Raw genomic sequence first — 27,955 nt, 5'->3', positions numbered from 1 at the left:
TCTCACTAGAGACACTCTCCCCTCTGCGTGTCTCAGTAGAGACACTCTCCCCTCTGGGTGTCTGAGTAGAGACACTCTCCACTCTGGGTGTCTCACTAGAGACACTCTCCCCTCTGCGTGTCTCAGTAGAGACACTCTCCCCTCTGTGTGTCTGAGTAGAGACACTCTCCACTCTGGGTGTCTCAGTAGAGACAGTCTGCCCTCTGTGTGTCTCAGTAGAGACACTCTCCCCTCTGGGTGTCTCAGTAAAGACCCTCTCCCCTCTGTGTGTCTCAGTAGAGACACTCTCCCCTCTGGGTGTCTTAGTAGAGACACTCTCCCCTCTGTGTCTCAGTAAAGACTCTCTCTCCTCTGCGTGTCTCAGTAGAGACACTCTCCCCTCTGTGTGTCTCAGTAAAGACTCTCTCCCCTCTGCGTGTCTCAGTAGAGACACTCTCCCCTCTGTGTGTCTCAGTAGAGACACTCTCCCCTCTGGATGTCTCAGTGAGACAGTCTCCCCTCTGCGTGTCTCAGTAGAGACACTCTCCCCTCTGGGTGTCTCAGTCGGGACTCTCTCCCCTCTGTGTGTCTCAGTAAAGACACTCTCCCCTCTGAGTTCAGGACCGTAATTTCCGCTCTATCCTGAGCCTGTTCCTTTTTTCAATTAACATTTTAATGGTTACAATTTTTATTCCAATTGTGTCATCACTGTCATGTCATGAAACAAAATAAAGTCCAGAGGGACTGTGCACTGGATGTAGAACATCTTGTCTGTTGAGGGGACTGACTGGAACATGAGAGGAGAGGAATCTATATTGTATCATATTGCATTTTCATTATTATCATTTTCATCACGAACATCATCACTATACCACCATCAACACTATCGATATCAACAATAATAAGCATATCATCATCATTATTTGTCATGTTCATTACAACCATTATTATCATCTGTAATTTCATCATTATCATCATCATCATAAAGTTCGTCATCAGAATTCCATCAACAACACCATCAATATCACCAATTCATAATACTGTAAATGTTTGGGTTAGGCTTCATAACGATCTGAAGTATGAGTCACTCCCACCAGCAGTTTCGTCAAACTAATTTCTTTGGCTATGTTGGGTGGTGTAGGGACCCAACACAAAAAATAAATTAAGAATACAATTAGATGAGCTGAACAAATCAACAATCATATCTCCATCATCAAAAGTCGCATTCAATAGATTCATTCACATTATTGACAGCAAATGTTATCAACATCATCATCGCGATCCAAAGTAACAGCAACAAAACATGATCATTAAATAACGACGTACCTAAGCTGTGCATGAACTTTAATTTTCAAATCGTAAACAATACCAGGCGGGGCTGGCTCGAAGCCGCATCAAATGTCAGTGAAAGCACCGCAAGCTCGAATTTGATCTCCATCCGGTGACTTTTTTTCTCATTTTCAATTAAAATACGATCACGCGTCGGTGGCATTTCTGAGCGCCGCGTTTTTAATCCTTAACGATGGCACCCCTCGCCCCGCAACGCGATGCCCTCTGTCGCTCCCGGTTCCGTGGTGAATGACAATGCTGGTTTGTGTCACTCGCCACAAGCCAGGGGAGTAATTATCTCCGTGCTTTCAGCAGCAGAGCTTCTCGACCGTGCCAAGAGTCGAATCGGCCACACTGATATATGACCATACTCTCCTTTATATGGTAAGTCCTTCTTTAACACGGTAGAACCGTTCCTGAAAAGTGCCGCGTTAAGGTAAAAAGCGGTAAGCGGAAACTATTTCCCCGTAAGTAATGCAACGATATCGTTTGGCGAGATTCGATGGATGCACACATGTAGTAAGACCTGAGTTCGCTTCCCGCTCAAGACCAATAACAGTGGCGAATATTTAATCTGGTCCTGAGTCACCCCTAGGTTAACTCAGCCTTAAACGAGTACCTGTTGCGCTGTATAGGACACCAGCACGGGGGAGACAAAGGCGGTGCTCGCGAACATGACTTAGTGATAGTGGTGGTGGTTGCGGTGATGATGGTAGCAGTGGAGGTGGTGATGGCAGTAGAGGTGGTGGAGATAGTGTTGGTGGTGGTTGTGATGATGGTGGCAGTGGAGGTGGTGATAGTGGTGGTGACAGTGGAATTGATGGTGACATTGGCGGTGGTGGTGATAGTGGTGGTGATGATGGTGGCTGTGGAGGTGATTGTTGGGAAGAGTGTCGGAGCGCACCCACTCATCCAAACTCAACAAAACTCCGCTTGGACAAACAAAATTACAATTCCTCCTAGCCACCTTGCGGCAGAGTCAACCTCAGTTTTCCCATTCACCTGCAACACCCCCCCCCCCACCCCCGTGCAAATCACCCAGTCCGATCACCTTAAACGCTGGTGCGCTGGGTGAAGAACCGAATATTCTTCACTCTGCGTCTTGCGCTGCTCCCCCGCCACCGCCCACGCGGCAGATAAATAAAGGTTGAAATTCCATTAAGGATTGAATTTAGCGTTGGCCGACGGCCAAGCAAATGTACTTAGCAGCGGGATTCAGTCGCAATCCGGCCTCCGTTTGGATTTGACTGCCCGTAGATGATCATTCTGCAACGGAGACGCTGGGCCACCAGGGCCGTAGGGCGAGCGACGGGCAGCGGGGCCACGACGGGAGGGAGACGCCAGGGGAGAAGGCACTGCCGCCAAGGTGACGACTTGACAGGGAGTAGTCGTGTTGGTGCAGGGATCGGCAACCTGCGGCTCCGGATCTACACATGCAGCTCTTTAAGAACTCCTTCGTCACGTTATTCACGTGCATTGCGGCGCTTAAAATGCGTTTTTTTTCTTACCGAATTCGAAAAAGATTGCTCTTCTTATTCTTAGCTTTACCGAAAGAGCTAAGAATATGAATTACTGCAGTCACGAAAGCTTTAAATCAAAATTGCTCTTCTTGTTATTTGGGGTTGCCGACCCCTGTGTTGGTGATGGTCACAAGGTGGGGAGAGTGCATCGTGACGTCCAGTACTGCAGTCGTGCTGCCGAGGGCAAATGTATTCGGATGTGGTCCCAATGGGATGTGCTCATGATTGAGAGGTGGTCATGATATAACATTGAGAGGGTAGGCACATTGAGAGGCAATCACCATGTGAAGAACAGCAGTCAGGCTATGGGGTGGTAGTGACGTTCAGAGATTAGCTCACGTTGAATGGTCGACAAATTTCAGAGGTAGACACATCGAGAGGTATGTATGTATATTGAACTTCTTTCATACCATACGTAGCCAACTGTGCTAATCAGAGGTGCGGCAGGTAGACATGGCAAGAGGTAGTCCCAGCAAGTGGTAGCCACACGAGGGTCTGTTCAGTGAGGTAGTTGAGAGGCGTCATCACGAGAAAGCTGTCATGAGGAACATTGTCACGAAGGAAGGTGGTCGCAACAGGGGCGGTCAGATTGGCTGCGAGCGTGGAGTAGCTGTAAGGGGAAGGCGGATTTCGCTTTATGCGTTGTTCAATCTGTAATCACACTGCTGTAATGCTCTCCGTGTTGAACTTGAACAGCAGCTCTCATCATTGCCACTATTATCACGGATGCAGCGTTGTGTAGGCTCGTGGTTGCACACCCCTGTGTTGCAGTGATTCGGAAGCAAGGTTTGGTCGATCAAGCAGAGATCTGTGGAACCCCCAAACCCGCCGGGCTGCAAAAAGGCCAGAAGGCGGTGGCAGTAGTACAGTAAGTGGGTTTGTGGACCCATCTGTGTGGACTTAAGTCGGTCACCTCCTTGCGTGCGTGGATTTCCCCGGCGAACTCCACTTTCCTCCCACGCGCACCACATTAATCAATGATGGGATTGGCCAAACATTCCACTGTAGAGCCCTCTCGAATACAGAGCCTTGAGACTCAGTGAGACTTCTCTGGATAAGTAAAGGGCTTCATCAGAATATTTGTTGTATCAGAATCAGAATATGTATTTTTCCAGAGGGAATCTGATAAGCTATAAAGCTCTTTTTCTCAGATGTCCAGTAGGGGCGGGTCAGAACGTTACAACAACAAACAATACACTAACACGATAGGAGTGCAAAGTATAGGAAGGGTAAACATATCACTTTAAAAGTATACAAATAAAGCTAAACTATTTTTTTTCTTTCCAGATAAAGCCTACTAAGCTATTAGCTTCTTTTCAAAAGCAACATGGCCACAAATGATAGCTCAACGACGTGGCCTATCATGTGGCAATTTATAATTGATAAACAATCTAAACACTTTCTCTACGTGAAGGGAAATACCGGAAGACCCGGCGAAAAAATCCATGCTACTACAGGAAGATCAAGCAAACTCCAAATACTGTATACAGGCAATCGGTATTGAACACCCTGACCTCCTGCATACCAGGTAAGGAAGATAACATCACAGAGTGACCCAAGAAAATATTTATACAGGGAGCAGCGGTGGTGCTGTTGTTCGTGTTATGAACCTGGCGGACCTGGATTTGATTCCGGGCCACAGCCTACATGAGTGGCGAGTGATGTCTGAGCCAGTCCTAGGCCACCCCTTCTTACATGGGGTTATTTTTCAAAAACAAGTGTTGGATCTGAAATGTCAAGCTTCACTATGACAGTGGTGAGACATTATTTACAGTCATGTAGCTGTGTACGTATGAAGGGCCGAGCTGTGGTGCAGTAGTTTGTGCTTTGCAATTGAACAGTGATTCCCGGCCACAGATAACACTGATGGAGAGCATTATCTGAACTAGAACCCTCCACTAACCTGCACTTACCAGCAGTGAAGTATTGTTAAACAACCCCAACAACTGATAGAGCATTGGGAGGCCTTCAATCAGCAGTGGATTTACAAAGGGCTGCAAACTATTATTATTGTTGTTGTTTAAATGAGATGGCTGTACATGTATGTATGTTGAACTTATTTGACGCCGTACGTAGCCAACCATGCTAAACGGAGGTGCGGGGGAAGGACAACAACAAACTACACACAACAATAATAAAATAATAAAAATAAAACATAATAAAATAAAATTCTCACGACGTTTTGACCACAACGCAAGCAGCCGTCCTCAGGTGAAGAACAGAGCTGTCGGAAAGATAGCCTCCTAATGAACACTGCTAAGCTTGGCAGCGTATTTTAAGCTGGGTAGGAGGAGGAGAGCGCCTTGACAAAGGAGTTTACATGTCAACAGAGGAATTTAGCATATTTATGAGGACGGCTGCTTGTGTTGTGGCCAAAACGTCGTGATAATTTATTGTTTGATTTTTTATTATTTTATTATTTCCCTTCTACGCGGTGACTTTACCCGAAAGAACCAAGAATATGAATCCCTGCTGTCACGAAAGCTTTGAAAAGAAATTTACACACAACAAGCAATGTAAAAAAAACTCCACCGTCACGCGGAGAGCAACCAATCACAACGGCTGCGACCAAACATTTCCAACAATCACGAAGGAATGAATGCGCAGCTAATTTGTGTAAATAACATCACAAAGGGAACCCATTTGAACCGATCAACCATGCTTGATCACCGGTGTCATGGGACGCAGCCAGATTAAATTCCCCGACGAGGAAGTAAAAATGAAAAATGTGATTATTTACAGGGCTCAAGTCACGCCTTGTAGGGGCCGCTCGCCTTCCTCCTTCCTCCTCGCCCGAGTAGTGACCTCACCAAAGTGAACGGCAGCGAAACTGCTTTAGCCTGATTGATGTGTATAGACACGCACACACACACGCACACACGTACGCACGCTCACACATGTACGCACGGGCACACATGCACGCGTGCACATGCACGCGTACAAACAAAGGCATCCATACGCACCCATACCACCAACGAGCTTCTTCATGAATTAAAACTAAAGCCTAAATATTGAATAAGAGTGAAGTCTGAAGCCTAAATATGGAAGAAGAGTGAATCTAATGCCATTCCAACGAGTATATTCATGAGTAGTTAAAATGAATGAAGCCTATAATGTTCTACGCTGGCACAATATAAATGATATAAATTAGAATAAATTTGAACAAATTAATTCGTAATGGTTAACATCTTATGTAAATCTTATTGGTCGTGCCTATAATGTCATGACACCTGTTGAAGCAGCTGGGCCAGGTGACACGGTTATCCTGACTTGCTAGATTTTATCTCGACTTCCTGGATTTCCCCGAAAAGATAATTGGCGCAGTTTAAAGTGGAACATCCCGTACAAATTGAGACAAGTGGCTGTGAGGATTGTTCCAAACGCACGCACACACACACACACGCACCCACACGCACACACACATGCATGGACGGGCGCACACGCATTCCTCACAGCCACATAGAAAGACGGTCACCGCATCGCGCGCTTTCAGATGCACTTCTGCGGCCATCTGGAACGCTCTTCTTTTCGATATTAGGAAGTCACTGGAGCAATGCACTTTCCAAATCTGGATTGAAAACTCTTTTTTTTTAAGAGCTGATTTTCGTGTTTAGTTTCTTGTCCTTCCTCCGCACCTCCAATTAGCGTGGTTAGCTACGTACGGTGCAAAAGAAGTTCAACATATTTACATGCAAACGCTAATTACACGTGACGGTTTCAATTTGTTTGGCCACGTCGGGTGGCGAAGGGATTTCGACACTGATTTGGCGAGATCGTTCCGTGATCCTCACCACAAAACCAATTATGACTCAATCCAGCTCGGGGCTGTCGCACGGATCTCTTCTTCCTCTTCTTTCGTATGGCTGATGATGTAGATGGAGAGCAACAACTAGAATTCCACATTCAGGTGGTCAAGCCAGATCACCGCGTCAGGAACAGCGGTATCGCCGTGATGCCTACTTCGTATTTGTGGATCGGGCGTTCCATCGTTTTACGGTGTACAGTCTGTTCGGGATGACCACAGTTGCACGCTGTCGATGCATCGCTGACAATGCATCGTAGGATAACCCCCTGTGCTGACTTGCTCTCCACATGATCCGCTTCTCTATCGCAGCTATGAGCACGTCCTCCTGGAGGAGCTGGGCACGGTGGAGGGCCTCGCCAGGGCTACGCGACGGGCCACATCCTCACGTGCCGTGGTCTATCCACTGCTGGCCACGAGCGCTTCCGGAGAAAACCCACGCGTGCGAGGGGAGCAGCAGACCATTCTGTGAAAAAGAGCTTTATAGCTCATCGGATGCCTCCACGATGAATAAATATTCAGATTTTTATAGGAAAGGGAGAGATGGTATCAGTCCACACTCTGCTGCACCGCCATCGCCTGGCACACCAGGGCACCTCCTCGACACACACGGGAAGGGAGCAATATTTATTGCGGTGATCCACCAAACCCTGCTGCTGCCTCTTCAGCGCTGAATCACAGGCGTGTGCCACCACCATAATACCAAATTAATTATCTCCAGTGGCGTAGTAGTATTATTATTATGCAACTGACCAAAAAAACGGGAAATGTAATGTATGGAGAAGACTTACAAACTTCCCAAGGCAGGTTACCGCTCTGTAAAAAAAGCAGGACTAAAGTTGCCACTCTAATTCCACACCTCCTGATTGTTGTGACGCCGTTGCGGCACAACAATGCAATGGCAGAAGCAGCAGAAAGCCGGGAGCCCTGGGAAGCCGCGGATCAAATGGCTCGACGACTGAGACGAACCCCGAAATGAGAAGATGGCGTGCGGCTCGCTGTTCGCCCACTGTCATCTTCAATGGGTCTCACGGTTTTTGATTGACGTCGGCACAAGCCAGCACGTTGGGAAGCGCCGCCCTCTAATGAGATCACGCAACTTGCCCCACCGCGTCCTGAAAGTCAGAAGACAAGTGGAGACAGAGTCGCAGTGTCTTCCTGCTCAAACGAGCAGGAGGGTGGCACTCATCCCCATTGGTGGACATGGACTCGGATAGGAAATTCCACATTCCCATGACGAGAGACAGTATCCCCATATCACATCCAATGTCGGATTCCCTACAATCATTACATTTTTTTTTATATTGAAAACTAATTTCTTGAGAACTGCGTTTTGTGTTTAGTTTGTTGTCCTTCCGATTATCACGGTTGCCTACGTACGGTGCAAAAGAAGTTCAACATACGAACCGATGTTTAATCAAGTCGGCTATATCCAGGACAGCGTCAAAGCTCCTTTGCAGCATTAAGATGATTGGCCAATTGCACTTTTCATCTTTTATGGGTGGTAGGGGGCCAAATGGCTCAGAGATCAGAGCGCTGAGCTGGAACCGCAAAATCCTAGATTCGAATCTAGGCAAGTGGCCCACGAGTTAATGGTCTCAGGCCAGTTAACGATGACTGTGCAAAAACACAATCACACCAAATTTCTTTCTGCACTTAACCTGTCTATATTCCAGAATAAAAAAAAAAAGTTTTATTCTGGAATCATGCAAACATTACTCTCAGTGGCATAGCAGGTGGAAAAGAGTTGGCTCTTAGTGTGTGATCAGAGGTCGTTTGAAGGTGTTTCACCAATAGCCATTCTCCGAGCACAACCTACTTTGTGTACCTCCAAATGCGGGTCAAGTTTGATTTGCAATATTTAGTTGCCTCGTGGAACTAATAATCTCTGTGTGATCCACCAACCCTGCTCCGAAGTGTTGGATCACAGGCATTTGCCACCGCAAATGCCTGTGTCAGAAGACAAGTGGAGACAGAGTCGCACCAAGATTCACTGACAAGAAGCAATTCCACACGTTCCCCCCCCCCATTGTAATTAACCATTCCTATCATTTGTGGCGAGCGACCTGGCCACGAATGATAGCCAAATGACGTGGCTTATCATGTGGAAATTTCTACCAGCCAAATTCTCCAAAGGCATGTTTCTAAATATCGAGGGAAAACCCACGGGGAGAAGAAACTAAAAATATATAGGCGTCAGGGTCGGGATCGAACCCACGACCTCTTGTATACCAAGCGAAGTAGTTAACATCTCGCCACCGTGGCGCTCACCTCCTGCTGATTACATCACCTCCACTTTCCTGCCACATTCTGCACTGAACTTCCAAGTTGCTTACCCTATCCTGCCATGAAATTCCTGGCATCCTCAGCATCATGGGGCCATGCAAAGCACTATTGCTAGTCACTTCCTTGTCACAAGCCCCCTGTAATTTAGACAACAAAAGCATTTCCTAAAGTTTCGACCTTTGACACCACAGGCAAATCTCACACAAAATGGAATCCTCTCTCAGGCCAGATGTCTCGCCGTAGTCGTTGCAAAGTCACACCTAAGACTTAATATCCGCCAGGTTTGTCCGGGCCAGTGTCCCGGTAAATACTTCTGTACCCCGCACACCACATCCAGTGCACCTCTCACCGTGGTCGTCGCTACTGGTCCACGCACCTACTCTGGTCTACCAGCGACCAGGATATTTTGCAGTGATAAATTAAGCCCCTGGCAATACCTTACGAACGTTAGCAACATTACAATTTACCGGATGTTACACGCCTGAAGGTGGGGATTGGGAGACCTATGACACCACACGTGATGATTACATTCCAACCCTCCCTACCGGGACACTGCTCAATCAACTCTTACGCAGCTATAAGCCAATCTCATGGTGCCCCACTAAGTCAGTGGTCATGCATTCTCCTCTCCTGGCTTGATAGATCTGTTAACCCTTTCCCGTTCCGTTTTTCTTCCGATTCCATTCTGATGATGCACCTGTGCGTCTTGGAACGGAACCGGGAGAAAAACTAAAATAAAATAACTTTGTCGGTACCGAGGCTCCCACAAAGCCATGCGGGGGGGTGTATGGCACAATTTGGCGTCAGCTATCATAGAGTGTGGTCGTGTCGCTTCAGTTCTCTGCTGTGAGTACAATGTCTTTAGAAACAGTGGTGCTACTACGCCTTTCCAAATAAAATTAACCCTGACCGCTTGCGCGTTCCGAGATTCACCGGTGTACGGGACATCCACCCTGAAACTTACAGTCATCTCGGAACGGGAAAGGGTTAATACACAGAGTCCTCCATCACCACCACCACCACCTCCACCACCAGTAGCAACACGACCTCGCTTGGGGATGGAAAAACTTGAATAATGTGCGCAAGGCGAAGGCACTGACCTTGAGAGACTGGCGCATGTAGCAGTAGAGAATGCCACGGAGGCACTTGACGGCACTGTGCTCCAGCTCGTGAATCCTCCCCTTATCATCGTCGCTGCGTCTGAAAGAAGAGGCACGGGCCACGTTCCATTGTCAGCGCTCGTGTTATCGTTGCCGTCATGTCATCACCGTGTCATCATCGTGTCATCACCGTGTCATCACCGTGTCATCATCCTGTCATCACCGTGTCATCACCGTGTCATCACCGTGTCATCACCGTGTCATCATCCTGTCATCACCGTGTCATCACCGTGTCATCACCGTGTCATCACCGTGTCATCATCGGGTCATCACCGTGTCATCACCGTTTCATCATCGTGTCATCACCGTGTCATCGTTGCCGTCGTGTCATCACCGTGTCATCGTCGTGTCATCACCGTGTCATCATCGTGTCATCATCGTGTCATCACCGTGTCATCACCGTGTCATCATTCTGTCATCACCGTGTCAGCACCGTGTCATCACCGTGTCATCGTCGTGTCATCATCGTGTCATCACCGTGTCATCACCGTGTCATCGTCGTGTCATCACCGTGTCATCGTCGTGTCATCATCGTGTCATCATCGTGTCATCACCGTGTCATCACCGTGCCATCATCGTGTCATCACCGTGTCATCACCGTGTCATCGTCGTGTCATCACCGTGTCATCGTCGTGTCATCATCGTGTCATCATCGTGTCATCACCGTGTCATCACCGTGCCATCACCGTGTCATCATCGTGTCATCACCGTGTCATCATCGTGTCATCACCGTGTCATCGTCGTGTCATCATCGTGTCATCGTCGTGTCATCATAGTGTCATCACCGTGCCATCACCGTGTCATCACCGTGTCATCATCGTGTCATCATCGTGTCATCACCGTGTCATCGTCGTGTCATCATCGTGTCATCATCGTGTCATCATCGTGTCATCGTCGTGTCATCATCGTGTCATCATCGTGTCATCACCGTGTCATCACCGTGTCATCATCGTGTCATCATCGTGTCATCACCGTGTCATCGTCGTGTCATCACCGTGTCATCATCGTGTCATCGCCGTGTCATCATCCTGTCATCACCGTCTCATCACCGTGTCATCACCGTGTCATCGTCGTGTCATCGCCGTGTCATCACCGTGTCATCGTGTCATCACCGTGTCATCACCGTGTCATCATCGTGTCATCGTCGTCCTGTTATCGTCGCGTCATCGTCAAGTAATTATCGTCATCGTGTCATCGTCGTTATATCATTGTCGTCGTGTCATCGTCGTCGTGTTATCGTCGTGTCATCGTCGCGTCATCGTTATGTCATCGTCGTCGTGTTATCGTCATTTCATCATTTTGTCATAGTCGTGTCATCGTCGTCATGTCATTGTCATCGCGTTATTGTCGTCGTGTTATTGCCGTCGTGTCAGTCGTGTCATCTTCGTCATGTTATCTTCATCGTGTAATCGTTGTCGTGTTATCCTCGTGTCATCTTCGTCGTGTTATCATCGTGTTATCGTTGTCGTGTTATCATCGTGTAAGTCGTGTCATCTTCGTCGTGTTATCGTTGTGTCATCGTCATGTCATCTTCGTCGTGTCATCGTCGTCATGTCATCGCGAACCACACCACTGTGGTGCTCTTGTGAGTCTTGTCCAGAGATGGAAGCAGTTTGTCCTTCGCGCTAGAGCCGCGTGTGACCGAATCACCAAGAACGCAATCCACCCGATCCCGTGAGATCTCTGGACGCTAAGCGCGGGTTGAGCCTGGATAGTCCTTGGACGGACCAGTGAGTAACGTGCATGCCTTGCTGCTATAGGCTGTAGGGCGAAGTGGGGGGCAGCAGATGGCAGCGCAGCAAAATCCATTATTGTAGTGTACTTCTGTGCTCCCATATCTATGCTTCCCACCTTCATTAAGTGCCACTGACCGGCATGGTAAAGTACGGCTAGATATCCCTGGCGACCCACACGGTGTGTGAGCACCCTCATCCAGCTGTGGATTTAGAATCAGAATCTTTATTTAGACTGGAGGAATCCAATCAGTAGGTTACAACAGCCACCAATACAATGACGAGAGGAGTTCAAAAGAGAGAAAAAAAGTCACTAATTATTAATAAATTATATATTCATTATACGTCTAATTTATCAATGAATGAAGCCTATAATGTTCTACGCTGGCACAATGTAAATTATATAAATTAGAATAAATTTGAACAAATTAATTCGTAATGGTTACCATCTTATGTAAATCTTATTGGTCGTGCCTGTAATGTCATGGCACCTGTTGAAGCAGCTGGGCCAGGTGACATGGTTATCCTGACTTCCTAAATTTTATCTAGACTTCCTGGATTTCCCCAAAAAGATAATTGGCGCAGTTTAAAGTGGAACATCCCGTACAAATTGAGACAAGTGGCTGTGAGGATTGTTCCACACGTACAAACAAAGATAAACAAAGATCCCCCGTATAGCCTTAACAGACTGTAGGGGCAAGTGCTGTTAGCGAGCACCTATGAAGGCCGAAATGGTACACGAGGAGGTGGGTGGCCAGCACCACGCCCGACCCCTTTGTCTCCCCAGTGGCGATGTTTACACACCGCACCAGGTACTCATTTGAGGCTAAGTCGACCTAGGGGTGGCCCAGGACCGGTTCAGATAATCGTCAGTGGTGTTGGCCGTTAACGGGAATCGAACCCGGGTCGCCAGGTTCATAGCGCAGCGCACTAACCGCTACACTACCGCTCCCCACATGTACACACAAAGATAAAGACAAAGATCCCCCGTATAGCCTTAACAGACTGTAGGGGCAAGTGCTGTTAGCGAGCACCACGTACACACACACCCACACGCACCCACACGCACGCGCACACGCACATGTATGCATGGGTGCACACGCGTTCCTCACGACCACACCACACAGCAGTCGCACCTCACTCAATACAATGGCACAATAACATTTAACTATCGATAATACACAGGTAATGGATAAAAGTTGCAAATCACATTTGCAACTGTGACTGTATCTAGCACTCACCTTCTGTGCTATGAACCTGACAACTTACGATTGATTCCTGGCCATGGCTAAGACGAGCGGCGAGTGAAATCTGAACCTGGCCCGAACTACACCAATCCGCACTGACCGGCGTGGTGAAGTATGGTCAAATACGCCCCATAGCCCGCACGGCGTGGGTATGCCTTCATCCAGTGGTGTATCGACAAAGGGCAATAAATTATAATTGTCAAGCGTTTATTCATTTACGTCCAAGATTGCTCGTCAATTACATGTTCATGCATTTGTATCTGTAAGAGCATGCAGGCTAAAATAAATTAATGGTTTAACGTCTATGATGAGTCTTTGTGTGTGTGTGTGTGCAGTCATTGGTGACAGATGAGACCATAACCTTCATCACATCCTGAAAAACCTGGCCTAATCATGGTGGGTAATTGTAAATCTGCCCAATGCTGAAACATTTGTCACAGTGATTTGACAAGCCTCTTGATGCATTTGCTGGAATTTTGTTTGCATACAAAAGCGGCCTTGCAGCATTGCTCCGCAGAAAGGAGCTGTCCAGGGGACCCCGGTTCACCCAGTCTTCGACTCGGAAAAAAGCACTCACTTTGATTCAAACAACAAATGTAAAAACCATCAGAAGTTCCTGCAGAAGTACATTGTGGTCCCTCTTTGTTTCAACGAGCACTCCAAACTACACTTTATAGGCGTGTAATGATAAATTGGCTTAGGGAGGCCTTCATCCAGCAGTGAAGAGATCAGGGCTGCTGCTGCTGATTATATCTTGTGTGTAATAGGTTTCATGTAGACCCCAAAGCCTCTATACAGTCACCACAATGTCCAACAATAGATGTGATGTTTGAACTGAATTTTGACCCCAAGAATTGTGACAATTCATCGAACTGCAAGAGGGGCAAATTGTTACCCACCCAGTAAAAGGTACAGGTGCAGCCCTGCAATTGTTTGATCACGTCACTGCTGACAGAAGGGCCTCCACGAGGCGGAGCTCTACAGAGCCCCCTCATAAGGGTATTTTGGTCTACTCTTTCAGCACAGGCCAGACGTCTTGGAGAAGGTGGGAGCACCCACATTTTACTCCAACCGCACGCAAATCTGTCGACGATTCACTGTGCTGGATGGACAAAAGTGGCCAGGGGGGGTTAGGTAACCTGCCCGTGGCCTCCAACTGCTGAGCCGGGAGATGGAACCGGCGACGTTTGGGTTGCAAGCCCAGCATTTAAAACCACTCTCGGTCCATTCCCGTGCTGTTATAATATCACCACAAAACTCTAAACAGTCTCATGAGCAATATACTTTTATCCAATTTGGATGTATATATTGTAAAAATGCAACTGCATCTCAAGATGATCTACAAAACACTAAGACATGAGCGTCAGAGGGAAAAAAGCTAGCGTGGTGGTGGTGGTGGCTATGCTGCACGTGGCTGCCTGTGAACCAGCGCTGTGGAGGCCAGGTGCACGGCCCGCACACTCGACAAGCTGCCGCCGTGCTTCTCACCTGTAGGCCAGGTGCACGGCCCGCACACTCGACAAGCTGCCGCCGTGCTTCTCACCTGTAGGCCAGGCGCACGGCCCGCACACTCGACAAGCCGTCGCCGTGCACCTCACCTGTAGGCCAGGTGCACGGCCCGCACACTCCACAAGCGCGCCGCTGTGCATCTCACCTGTAGGCCAGGTGCACGGCCCGCACACTCGACAAGCGCCGCCGTGCGTCTCACCTGTAGGCCAGGTGCACGGCCCGCACACTCGACAAGCACGCCGCCGTGCACCTCACCTGTAGGCCAGGTGCACGGCCCGCACACTCGACAAGCACGCCACCGTGCACCTCACCTGTAGGCCAGGTGCACGGCCCGCACACACGACAAGCGCGACGCCGTGCGTCTCACCTGTAGGCCAGGCTCAGGGCCCAGACAGCAGCGGCGCAGTAGAGGCTGTCGCGGACCTTGGCGGCGTTGCTCTTGCTTTGAGATTTGGTGGGAAAGAGGCCCGTGGTTGGGCTCTGGTGATCCAGGAGGGTGAATCTCACTGCAGAGAAAAATAACATGGATGAGCTGCTGATGAAAACCCAGAAAGTCAAAACCGATCCAGAATATTTTTGCTTAAACAAATCGTCATCAGCATGATTATGCCTTTAAAGCTTGGGTACATGGCTTGTTAGCAATCACTCTCCAATTATCGTTGCAATATATATGATGCTGACTACCTGCCCACAAATAAATGCTGCCTGAAAACATTGGTCTGCAAAGCCAAGAGATCATTGGACCAGGACCCATCCCCAAACAAGGACTAGAGGAGTATATTGCTGGTGTTATTGTATGTGATATATGCAAATGGCGGCAATTGATTATCAATGCCCGGGTGCGGTCAAGGGATGGCTCCCTATTGCTCAACCACGATATGTATGCCGATGATCTGGTAATCGCTGCTCACTCAGAGCAGGCGTTGGAGGCACTGCTGCTGAACCTGGAACTTGCCACTAAGAGGTGGGGCCTTACCATCAGCCCCACCATAACTAAGCACCTGCCAGGGTATTTTGTACCATCGGGCACTCCACCCCCACAACTCCCAATTGGTGATGGGGCAGTTGTGGAGAGAGTGGAGAGTTTCCCATACCTGGGCAGTGTACTCATGACCAGCTCCAGTTTGACAACAGAGGTCTCAGTCCGCATCAGTCGAGCGGCATTATCTTTTCATCGGTTGCGTAACGCTGTGTGGAAGCTACCTGGCCTGTCGCTCCGCACAAAGCTTCAGGTCTTCTCGGCCACGGTCATTCCCTCCCTTCTCTACGCTTGCGAAACGTGGACTCCCCTAATGGAACATCTTCGCCGGTTAGAAATATTCAGGTCTTCTCGGCCACGGTCATTCCCTCCCTTCTCTACGCTAGCGAAACGTGAACTCCTCTAATGGAACATCTTCGCCGGTTAGAAAGATTTAGGCTGGCCTGCTTACGATCCATCCTGGGTTTAACCAGGCTGGATTGTGTGAGGAGCTCACAAATCCTTGAAAGATTTGGGCAAAGTCCCATCGGTTAGCTCCTCCGGTAGGTAAGGCTGCGCTGGCTGGGTCATGTAGCCTGCATGCCCATTCACCGTATGCCTAAACAGATTTTGTTCGGCCGGATCGAGGGGGCTAAGCAGGCGCGGTCACGGGCTAGAGAAGAGATGGAGTGATGTGGTATAGGAGGACGTGGAGCTGAGTGGACTTGCCGATGACTGGTACCAGCGGTGTCAAGATCAGCCTCTGTGGAGGAGGCTCGTGAAGGACGCTACTGGGCAGTTGGAGGCAGTCGCCCTCCAACAACAACAAAGGGGGGAGGAGCGACGCTCATAACAACGAGTGGAGTGCCGGGTGGCTAAAGCACAACAAGTTGGCACAGTAGGGAGCACAGGTGGTGAATCAGCCAGTCGTCTCAGTCAGTCGACCCGTGGCACCTGGGTCTGCCCCGTGACCTCCTGCCAGCGGGCGTTCGACACTTCACGTGGCCTCGAGGTGCACGTAGCCTGGCCCAAGCGTCGTGGTGACTTCACCACCACTTAGTGGTGAATGGCGGTTGTTGTTATATGCAGTGATTACAAACTTTATTCTTTAGGCATATTGGGATGTTCACTTCCATTACTAAGTTCGGTTTTACAAAATAATTCCAACCCACTCTCATCCACATTTTAGTTCACCATTTCATTCTCAGTGCCACCTTCAATTATTGTCCTCATAATGCAACACTCAGCTTGGTTAAACAACCCCCAAGACCAAAATGGCGTGGAAAAAGCTGCATCTGATGTTGTTGTGATGAAGGGATGTAAACAGAGCCAGATTAAGATTATGAAGCACCTATGGCTGACTGGAGGGAAAGGCCTAAGTATGTACTGTATTACATATTGCAAAACAAATTATGGAGTCATCAAACCTGTTTATTTACCAATGTAAAATGAACGAATTGCTTCAACTCAAGGCAAATTAATCAAACATAAATTACTTACTAGACGCATTTCTTCAAACCAATAACAATTATTGTTCCTCGATTTATCTGTGGCAAAGTATACGAATGACCTCATCGTAATTCAAAGACAAAAAACAATTCCTATGGCCGCGCTACTGTTGCTCAGCTGTTAGTCTGACGTGGCGCGGAGGGCCTAAAAACAGGCCTACAAAATATTCGCCTCATTAGCTTGGGGGTAAATCGGGCCCTGAGTGTGAGCACTCACTCCCATTGGGTTTTTTTTAGTTGTGCCCCTCGTCCGGATAATCTCCAATCATTTGGCGAACTTTCCACGCAAGACTTTTGTTTTGCTCGTATTGATCTTGAGCCCCACTCTGCAACCTCCTTTATTAACTTCTCCCATTGCTTCCTACCTTTCATTTCCATTGCCATGTGTTGCAACAACTACGTCTTGGGCAAATCCGATGTGGTTCGCATTTCCTCCATTTTTATTTATGGCTTCATATCCACAATTCAAGCGTTCGAGAACGTCTTCTAACTCTACTAAAAACATTTGTAGTGACGTAAATGATGTCACTACTATGTTGCGACAGTACCAAGGGATGATGGGTACTGTATGCGGGGTGCCTCTCTATGGCACCAGCGTGAGCATGGCACGGGATGACTCACGAGAGGGCAGGGTCCGAGTGTCACTGAGGTCGCGTCAGGGCGTGATACCCTGGGTGAACCCGAGAGGGCACGTGACCGGACGAGGGGGGCAAGGGGACCCCCAGATGGGGGTGCGAGGGTCACGTGATGAGGGACCCGGGCCTTCCCGAAGGATCTGGAAGGGGGCGTGGGCAAGGGCGGAGCCGGCCATGCCGCGGCAGTTACGTATGAGCCTCGTCCCGAGAGGGATCTGGGCTGTTGGACTCTGGGAATGAAGCTGCCATCTGCGATCCTTGGTCTCCGGTCTGCGCTCGTGGACCAGGCAACGTGTTGAGCTGTCCTGGTCCGGTAATATAGTATCCCCCGTGTGTTAGCTAAGTTAGGAGCGGTGGTCACCACCCTATGGAGCTATCCTGTTCATGTTAAGAGTTGTATTAATTAATAAACCGTGTTGCCTACAGTTCTAGTGTGCGCCCCAATTGAACCCATTACACATTGAAGCACAAATTACTTGCAGGTAATTAAGAGAAAATTCTATTGCGCTGCATGAAATGGTCACAGCCATAAGACTTAGGCTCTTCGGACACTTTAGCCTGGCCAGACACATCAACAGATCACGCCAGAGCCCCGATCGTCGATGGCCCACCGTGGGACTGGAGGTGCCCCCGGGGCAGACCACGGCTGACGTGGACACACACGATTGAGGCCGATCTTCAACACCATGGCCTTTGGCTGGCATTCAGCGTGGCGGCTAGCGCAGGATAGGATTGCCTGGTGGCGGCTCATAGGGACCGCTATGACCTGAGGGGCATGCGCGTGATGATGATGCCATATTACAAGAGCTAAAGGTGCAGCCCTGCAACTGCTTGCTCATGCGGGCAGTGCAATTGCAATGGGGGCCACGGACCAGATGGGCCGAGGCCCCAGGCCCCACGCTAATATAATCACGTCTTGACACACTTCTCTTGAGACGGCACTTTATTGAAGACACGTTCACTTGACATCGGCGGAGACTCCACTGCAACAGCCCCGAGTCTCCCATGCATCTCCCTGACTTTGCCAACCGAGGCCACACCCTCCTTCTCGATCATTCTCGCTGACTCTGGATGCTTGCTCCAGAGGCAGACTCCACCGTCCTCTTCCGTCACCTAACCACGCTCCCTTCTCGATTATTCCCGTAGCCACCAGTCCCTTCGCACTCACAACTGATACCCCTGTCATTACCTCCCGTAGCCACCAGTCCCTCCGCACTCACAACTGATACCCCTGTCATTACCTCCCGTAGCCACCAGTCCCTTCGCACTCACAACTGATACCCCTGTCATTACCTCCCGTGGCCACTAGTGGATTCGCACTGTTGGCTGACTCCCCTGTCATTACCTCCCGTAGCCACTAGTGCTCACAGCACATGCAGACTCTACTGTTATTACACTAAGGTGGGGGGACATTATGCAGTAGGCCCATTATATTCCTCGCTCAAGTGGTTAATTTCAGCCACAATAGTCCACAACACTGTCCCGGGAATTATCTTGGCAAGGCACATCCACTTCACCTCGTTGTATCCTCTGTGGTGGTGCGTGCGTGCGTGCGTTGGTGTGTACGGTGGTGTGTGTGGTGGTGCGTGTGGTGGTGCGTGACTGCTGCGGTGGTGTGTGTGCTTGTGGGTGCGGTGGTGGCACAGTGGTTAGCGCGCTGCGCTACAAACCCAGGCAGCCTAAGTTGGAATCCCTCTCACGACCAATAGCAGTGGTGAATATCTGAACAAGTCCTATGCCTCCTCTAGGTCGACTCAGCCTCAAATGTGTACCTGATGCAATGTGTAAATATTAGCACTAGGGAGACAAAGGCATCCGGGCAAAGTGCTTGCCACCCACCTGCTCGAGTACCGTGCCGGCCTTCATAGGTGCTCGCTAACAGCACTTTCCCCAAGTCTGTTTAGGCTATTGGGGGTCTTTGCCTTTGTGGTCATATGCAAAAATATTTTAAATGGTGCTTCAAATTGCCAGATGCCCTTAAGGACAGTACATAAACAGAGGCTACTTAAATACAGGATATGGATTGCTATGGATAGGTATACCTTGTACTCTAGTAGCAGTGCCTTAATTCTGATGACCACCAGTGCAAGCCAGCCGAGCAGCGTTCCAGAGAAAAAATATCGAGAGAAATGAAGCCCCGGCGATCATGCAGATGTATGTGTGTGTGTTTAAAACGTAGGCTTTCGCGACCAATGTTATTCATAATAAAGGTGTTTGGGTTAGATCGCGTTATTTATAAATGTGTCGTAACCCTCCACCACCCGACGCGGCCAATCAGCAAAAAAGTGTCACATTGACAAAAGACAAATAGTTCACTACTTTAGCCCACCGGTGTGTTGAAGAGTGAATCCACAACATTTATAGTTTGAGTACGACGTTTCGCTGGTAATTACATCCAGCATCGTCGGGCAATTCGCCAGAATGGCAAAGCCCTCACTTGCTCCCGGTCTTAAATAGAGCAGCAGGTCTACGTCATCAATTAACTCATTCAGGTGCAGTGATTTGAGAGAAATAGAAATAACTTTAATCGCTCTGACAGCTACAGGCTTAGTGCGGCTTGGAAGCGTATTATTAAATAATACATATTACAATTCCTTATAGGGGAAACATCCTAATTAACGGATTACTAACGTAGCATATAATCACAATAACACATTACAACTAATTACTAATCTACAACTCATTACTAATCATAACCATTGACTGATTACCAATCGATTATATAATTACAATACCCCCCCCTTCGCCTCAAATCACTTCACCTGAATGAGTTAAATGATGACGTCACTCTGCTGCTCTACTTAAGACCGGGAGCAAGTGAGGGCTTTACCATTCTGGCGAATTGCCCGATGATGCTGGATGTAATTACCAGCGAAACGTCGTACTCAAACTGTAAATGTTGTGGATTCACTCTTCAACACACCGGTGGGCTAAAGTAGTGAACTATTTTGTCTTTTGTCAACGTGACACTTTTTTGCTGATTGGCCGTGTCGGGTGGTGGAGGGTTACGACACGTTTATAAATAACGCGATCTAACCCAAAAACCTTTACTATAAAGTATGTGTGTGTTGAACTTTTTTTCGCACCGTATGCAGCCAACCGTGCTAGTCGTAGGTGCGGATGTGCAAAGGCAACACATTGCGGCATTCTCATGGTGCAGCGGGAGGCAGGAAGCCTCCGCTGGTGACGGAAGGAACGATGAGAAGAATGATCAGAGCGGGCAGCCTTGTCAGGCACACATGCTTGAGTTATGGCCACATTTTAAGCGCATGAGACAACCATCGATTTGTCTATTTCCCCCCCCCCTTCATTTCTCTCTCTCTCTGAACCCCCAGCAACTCGGTCATTCAGAGATCACGGAGAAGGATGCGGAGGGGTGAGTAGTTTACCCAGATTTCTGCCGGGGGCTCGTTGTCAAGGCTCCCTGCGCGAGTCTCACGCTGGACACAGCACCAGTGATTCTAAACTAAAACAAAACTTTTTATTTTACCAGGTAAGGCCCACTGAGCTATGTGGCTCCTTTCTGAAACAAGTTATAGCTCAACGCATTAACTTATCATTTGGATATTTAGGGCAGCCAAATACTTTAAACGCACGTTTCTAAATGTGGAGGGAAAACCGAAGGACCCGGAGAAAAATCCACACGACCACGGGGAGAACACGCAAACTCCAAATATACAGCAGGCGTAATGTTCTGGATCGAAACCACGACCTCCTGTATACTTGGCGAGGTAGTTAACATCTCGCCGCCGTGGTGCCTTCACAAAAGTATGATGCAGACACTGTGTGTGAATGCCGTGCTATGAAAGGTAAAGGTGCAGCCTTGCATTTACCCGCTGGGCTTGACTCTGCATGATGAAAATTAAGTGCTGTAGCTGTACGGCTGTCTCCCAGATCGGATTTTTTTTGTACTGTGTAGCTACAGCTGATCTTTATAATTTGGTTAAGCCGGCGCGAATTATCTACTATGACATATTGACTGCAAACATTTTGTGACATGCACACCGACAAAGAAAATGGATACAAAAGTTGAAATATGTACAGAGAAGCGTGGAGAGATGCATGCTGGGAATGACAGTGAGAGATGGAAAGGGGGAACGCACGGATCAGAGAGCACAGGGAAGCTAGCGAAATTGTATCGACCGGAATGGAAAGTAAGGCTTGAGAAGGACACATCATTATAGCGAATGATGGTCAAGACATATGACGGAGTAGTAGCCAAAGGATGGAATGCATCTGGGATGCCATCCTTCGTGGAAATGGAGTAATGAAATCAGCTTGTGTACGGAAGCCAGATAGATTGTGGCATCGCAATACCATGAGAGGTGGCGATGATGTGGAGAGGCCTTAAACAAGCAGTGGATAGATCATGGCCAATGGGGAAGATGATGATAGCACATTTAACAGAAAGACCTGTGTAAGAGCAAGTACAGAAGAACAAACATCACCCGGATTCAATCACATTTTGGAATGGCGTACAAGTGAGGCGCATCTGAAGGGATCAATGAGAAATGAGAATCAATACAGAACATATATACTGCAATAGAGAAGGACTCAAGTGTGGATTCATGAAAATAGAACAAGTCATCAGGTAGAGGGCCCTTTGTCAATCCGTAGCCAGATGAAGGCCTCCCTCCCAAGCCGTGTCACCCATGGGAGTTGTTTGACCATACTTCACAACAATAGTGGTGAAGGGAGGGGAAGGACCGATACAGACATCATTCACAAATGATGTTAGCCGTTGCTGAGATTTGAACTCAGGTGCCACCGCTCTCCATACCGTATGTCATTTGTACAATAATATAATTATAATTGGTGCAGAAGAATGGAGCAATTAAACAATAATGAAATGCTGCTAAAATAATAAAGAATGTGCATATTAATCCATTCTCAATGTGCCAAGAATGTGCGTGGGGGGCGGGGGTGGGTGATGGGGCGGTCGTGGCAGGACCACTCGCCACTCACGTTACTGTGGCCGGGAATCAAACTTAGGCCCTGGGCCTAAACCCGGCGACCTGGGTTCGATTCCCGCTCACAGTCAACACCAGTGATGACTATCTGAACCGGTCCTTCGCCTGCCCCCCGCCACAAGTTCGACTCAGACTCAAATGAGTACCTGGTGTCTGGTGTAGTGTGTAGTAAATATCGCCACTCGGGAGTCAGAGGCAGCCGGGCGAGGTGCTGGCCACCCACCCCCTCGTTAGCCGTGCCAGCCTTCATAGATGCTCGCTCATGGCACTTGCCCTAACAGTATGTTAAGGCTAAACGGGGATATTTGTCTCTTTTTGGTTTGGTAGGGTACGTGTGTGTGTGTGTTTCACCGTTGTGTGCGTGCGTGTGCTGTACCTTCCCAGTAGTATTTGTCCAGCGACTCCCACAGGCTCTTCTCATATTTCTCCTCCCGGTCCGTGGCTCTGACGGCGTCGTACAGCGACTCTGGTACAAACACATGCGGAGCAGCAGGCGTCAACATCCCACGTGCGCGCATGGCCGGGATTGCTCAACCCATTAATTCAGTTCAATGTCATTTATCTAACCCTGTGAGAGCCCTTTTGTTGTTGCTGTTGTTGTTGTTGTCAGCCTGTAGCGTCTGAGTCTATGGATCTAAATGTGATTCTATCGGTTTCTATGTCAGTCTATGGGTATCTACGGGTCTCTATGCGAGTGTACGGGTTCACCCTGGGTGCCTATGGGTCTCTGTGTGAGTCTATGGGTCTGTGTGAGAATCTATTGTTGTCAGCATGGCAACTTCCGAATGCTGGATAATGGCCTCTCCCCATTCTCACTCCATTCCTTCCTTTCCTCAACTGAACCTTACGGTGGGACACTGGGCTCCCGAATAGACGGAAGTTAGAATCGTAATTAGAATAGTAATTTAAGTTATTTATTTTTGGCGACTCCGTCCCACCGCGCACATAAACACCGCGACCTACCTGGCGCGGATCATTCTGTTGTCGTGTCGTCCAAGCGCAGCGAGGACGAATGCCATAGTCATAAACAAAACTTTTAAACTTTAAATTTTGATTTAAAGCTTTCGTGACTGCGGCGATTCATATTCTTGGTTCTTTCGGTAAAGTCACGTTGAAGGGAAACAATAAAATAATAAAATATATTTAAAACAATAAAATTCTCACGACGTTTCTACTGCAACACAAGCAGTCATCATCAGGTGCCGTTGGTTTTCACACCTGATGATGACTGCTTGTGTTGCAGTCGAAACGTCGTGATAATTTTATTGTTTTATATATTTTATTATTTCATTGTTTCCCTTCAACGTGACTTTACCGAAAGAACCAAGAATTTGAAACTTTAATTGGCGCATCGTGTAGAGATCGTAGAGAGGAATAGATTGCCGTATCGTTCGCCTTCAACAGACATAAAATGACGTCGCAACGCATTTTATGCGAGAGCCGGGGGCTTCTAGGACCCCGGGGTCCCGCCATAAGGGTCAACTGCTCCTGGCCCAGTCGGGGCTTCCAAACTCTGCGGTCCCGTTTCACTGCTACCATCTCTTCTGCTGTCTTCTTCAGCCTCCCTTCCCTCCATCTCCACTCGGTAGTTAGCTTCGTCTCTCATCTCTCATCAGTTGTTATCATCAGTGTGTTCACACACCGCACCCGGAATTCATGTCATACCGAGTGCATTCCCAACCTCGCTTACACCATAGAGTGGCAGTCAATCACTACTGTCCCATGTTTAAGGCAGCTTGTGAAAATGTGTATCCGTTCACCAACAGTGAGGGAAAAAAGTATTTGATCCCCTGCTGATTTTGTACGTTTGCCCACTGACAAAGAAATGATCAGTCTATAATTTTAATGGTAGGTTTATTTGAAGAGTGAGAGACAGAATAACAACAAAAAAATTCAGAAAAACGCATGTCAAAAATGTTATAAATTGATTTGCATTTTAATGAGGGAAATAAGTATTTGACCCATCTGCAAAACATGACTTAGTACTTGGTGGCAAAACCCTTGTTGGCAATCATAGAGGTCAGACGTTTCTTGTAGTTGGCCACCAGGTTTGCACACATCTCAGGAGGGATTTTGTCCCACTCCTCTTTGCAGATCTTCTCCAAGTCATTAAGGTTTCGAGGCTGACGTTTGGCAACTCGAACCTTCAGCTCCCTCCACAGATTTTCTATGGGATTAAGGTCTGGAGACTGGCTAGGCCACTCCAGGACCTTAATGTGCTTCTTCTTGAGCCACTCCTTTGTTGCCTTGGCCGTGTGTTTTGGGTCATTGTCATGCTGGAATACCCATCCACGACCCATTTTCAATACCCTGGCTGAGGGAAGGAGGTTCTCACCCAAGATTTGACGGTATATGGCCCCGTCCATCGTCCCTTTGATGCGGTGAAGTTGTCCTGTCCCCTTAGCAGAAAAACACGCCCAAAGCATAATGTTTCCACCTCCATGTTTGACGGTGGGGATGGTGTTCTTGGGGTCATAGGCAGCATTCCTCCTCCAAACACGGTGAGTTGAGTTGATGCCAAAGAGCTCCATTTTGGTCTCATCTAACCACAACACTTTCACCCAGTTGTCCTGAATTATTCAGATGTTCTTGGGAAACTTCAGACGGGCATGCATATGTGCTTTCTTGAGCAGGGGGACCTTGCAGGCGCTGTAGGATTTCAGTCCTTCACAGCGTAGTGTGTTACCAATTGTTTTCTTGGTGACTATGGTCCCAGCTGCCTTGAGATCATTGACAAGATCCTCCCGTGTAGTTCTGGGCTGATTCCTCACCGTTCTCATGATCATTGCAACTCCACGAGGTGAGGTCTTGCATGGAGCCCCAGGCCGAGTGAGATTGACAGTTTTTTTGTGTTTCTTCCATTTGCGAATAATCGCACCAACTATTGTCACCTTTTCACCAAGCTGCTTGGCAATGGTCTTGTAGCCCATTCCAGCCTTGTGTAGGTCTACAATCTTGTCCCTGACATCCTTGGGGAGCTCTTTGGTCTTGGCCATGGTGGAGAGTTTGGAATCCGATTGATTGATTGCTTCTGTGGACATGTTTCTTTTATACAGGTAACAAGCTGAGATTAGGAGCACTCCCTTTAAGAGTGTGCTCCTAATCTCAGCTCGTTACCTGTATAAAAGATACCTGGGAGCCAGAAATGTTTCTGATTGAGAGGGGGTCAAATACTTATTTCCCTCATTAAAATGCAAGCAATTTATAACATTTTTGACATGCGTTTTTCTGAATTTTGTTGTTATTCTGTCTCTCACTGTTCAAATAAACCTACCATTACAATTATAGACTGATCATTTCTTTGTCAGTGGGCAAACGTACAAAATCAGCATGGGATCAAATACTTTTTTTCCCTCACTGTATTGTAACTGTCATTTTCTATAGACGTTCACATATCTGGCCTTTTAACAAATCTGCCTACATCTCTGTCCCCAGCCTGGGGATATGCGACGTTGAAACTGCACCAATATATTCGTAGGTATAACAAGACAAAGATCCCCCGTATAACCTTAACAGCCTGTTGGGGCAAGTGCTGAAGGTCGGCATGGCACACGAGGGGGTGGGTGGCCAGCACTACGCTCGACTGCCTTTTTTCGTCCCTAAGTTCTGATGTTTACACACCACACCAGGTACTAATTTGAGGCTGAGTCGACCTAGGGGAGGCCCAGGACCGGCTCAGATAATCATCATTGGTCTTGACCGTGAGCGGGAATCGAACTCGTGTCGGGGGTTCGTACCGCAACGCGCTAACCACTACACTACCGAATAAGCAGCACACACCCACACACACACACGTGCACGTGTAAATTGAACCACGTGCACATTTTACGAGCTCGTGAACGTATTCTGCACAAAGCTGCCGCAAGGCAATGATCGGCGTGCAGACGGGTAATGTTGGGGGTCAAATATCGCTGAGGTTGAAGGCAGAAGTAGTGGTCCTGCACATGCCAGTGACTCTGTCTTAATTCTCTATTACTGTCACTGCACATTTTATTGAGCACCCCAGATGTGAAACCACGAGAAATACATATTAATTTCCTTCTCTGTTATATAGCGAGATGGATGTACAGTGAGGGAAAAAAGTATTTGATCCCCTGCTGATTTTGTACGTTTGCCCACTGACAAAGAAATGATCAGTCTATAATTTTAATGGTAGGTTTATTTGAACAGTGAGAGACAGAATAACAACAAAAAAATCCGGAAAAACGCATGTCAAAAATGTTATAAATTGATTTGCATTTTAATGAGGGAAATAAGTATTTGACTCCTCTGCAAAACATGACTTAGTACTTGGTGGCAAAACCCTTGTTGGCAATCACAGAGGTCAGACGTTTCTTGTAGTTGGCCACCAGGTTTGCACACATCTCAGGAGGGATTTTGTCCCACTCCTCTTTGCAGATCTTCTCCAAGTCATTAAGGTTTCGAGGCTGACGTTTGGCAACTCGAACCTTCAGCTCCCTCCACAGATTTTCTATGGGATTAAGGTCTGGAGACTGGCTAGGCCACTCCAGGACCTTAATGTGCTTCTTCTTGAGCCACTCCTTTGTTGCCTTGGCCGTGTGTTTTGGGTCAATGTCATGCTGGAATACCTATCCACGACCCATTTTCAATACCCTGGCTGAGGGAAGGAGGTTCTCACACAAGATTTGACAGTACATGGCCCCGTCCATCGTCCCTTTGATGTGGTGAAGTTGTCCTGTCCCCTTAGCAGAAAAACACCCCCAAAGCATAATGTTTCCACCTCCATGTTTGACGGTTCGGGATGGTGTTCTTGGGGTCATAGGCAGCATTCCTCCTCCTCCAAACACGGCGAGTTGAGTTGATGCCAAAGAGCTCCATTTTGGTCTAATGGTAGGTTTATTTGAACAGTGAGAGACAGAATAACAACAACAAAATCCAGAAAAACGCATGTCAAAAATGTAAAAAATTGATTTGCATTTTAATGAGGGAAATAAGTATTTTGACCCCCTCTCAATCAGAAAGATTTCTGGTTCCCAGGTGTCTTTTATACAGGTAACGAGAGATTAGGAGCACACTGTTAAAGGGAGTGCTCCTAATCTCAGCTTGTTACCTGTGTAGGGGTGTTGTGGGAAGGTAACACACAATCACATCACGTCCACTATAGCCCCGCCCTCAGTGGTGTATGGGTATAAAGGGCGGGGAGCCAGAGAGCTCGGAGCAGTGTGTTGGGGACAAGAATGAAGACCCAGTGAAGAAGGAAGACCGACTAGATAGACCCTGGGACTTCCCTGACCGCTGTCCTTTTGAAGGCCGGCTGGGTAAGCCAGTGATGCGGCCCCAGAGCCTCAGAGCCGGAGC

At 48.1% G+C, this 27,955-nt stretch overlaps 1 protein-coding gene across 1 annotated transcript in view; it reads right to left on the bottom strand.

Annotated features, from left to right (window-relative positions):
• LOC116952043 (phosphorylase b kinase regulatory subunit beta-like) overlaps positions 1–27,955 on the bottom strand; it is a 139,998-nt gene that overhangs the window by 88,868 nt on the left and 23,175 nt on the right. The window contains exons 2-4 of the mRNA XM_076074042.1: positions 23,013–23,102; positions 14,933–15,071; positions 10,017–10,116 (exon numbers count right to left, since the gene is read on the bottom strand). Of these exons, the coding sequence (XP_075930157.1) occupies positions 10,017–10,116; positions 14,933–15,071; positions 23,013–23,102 (329 nt within the window). The remainder of the gene's footprint in view (positions 1–10,016; positions 10,117–14,932; positions 15,072–23,012; positions 23,103–27,955) is intronic.

Source organism: Petromyzon marinus, chromosome 45 (assembly GCF_048934315.1).
Source record: "Petromyzon marinus isolate PM22_M1 ecotype Great Lakes invasive population chromosome 45, UKy_Petmar_22M1.pri1.0, whole genome shotgun sequence".
In the NCBI taxonomy this organism is placed as follows: Eukaryota; Metazoa; Chordata; class Hyperoartia; order Petromyzontiformes; family Petromyzontidae; genus Petromyzon; species Petromyzon marinus.
Note: the sequence above shows the minus strand (reverse complement) of the source record. Positions and strands in the feature narration are given on the sequence as shown.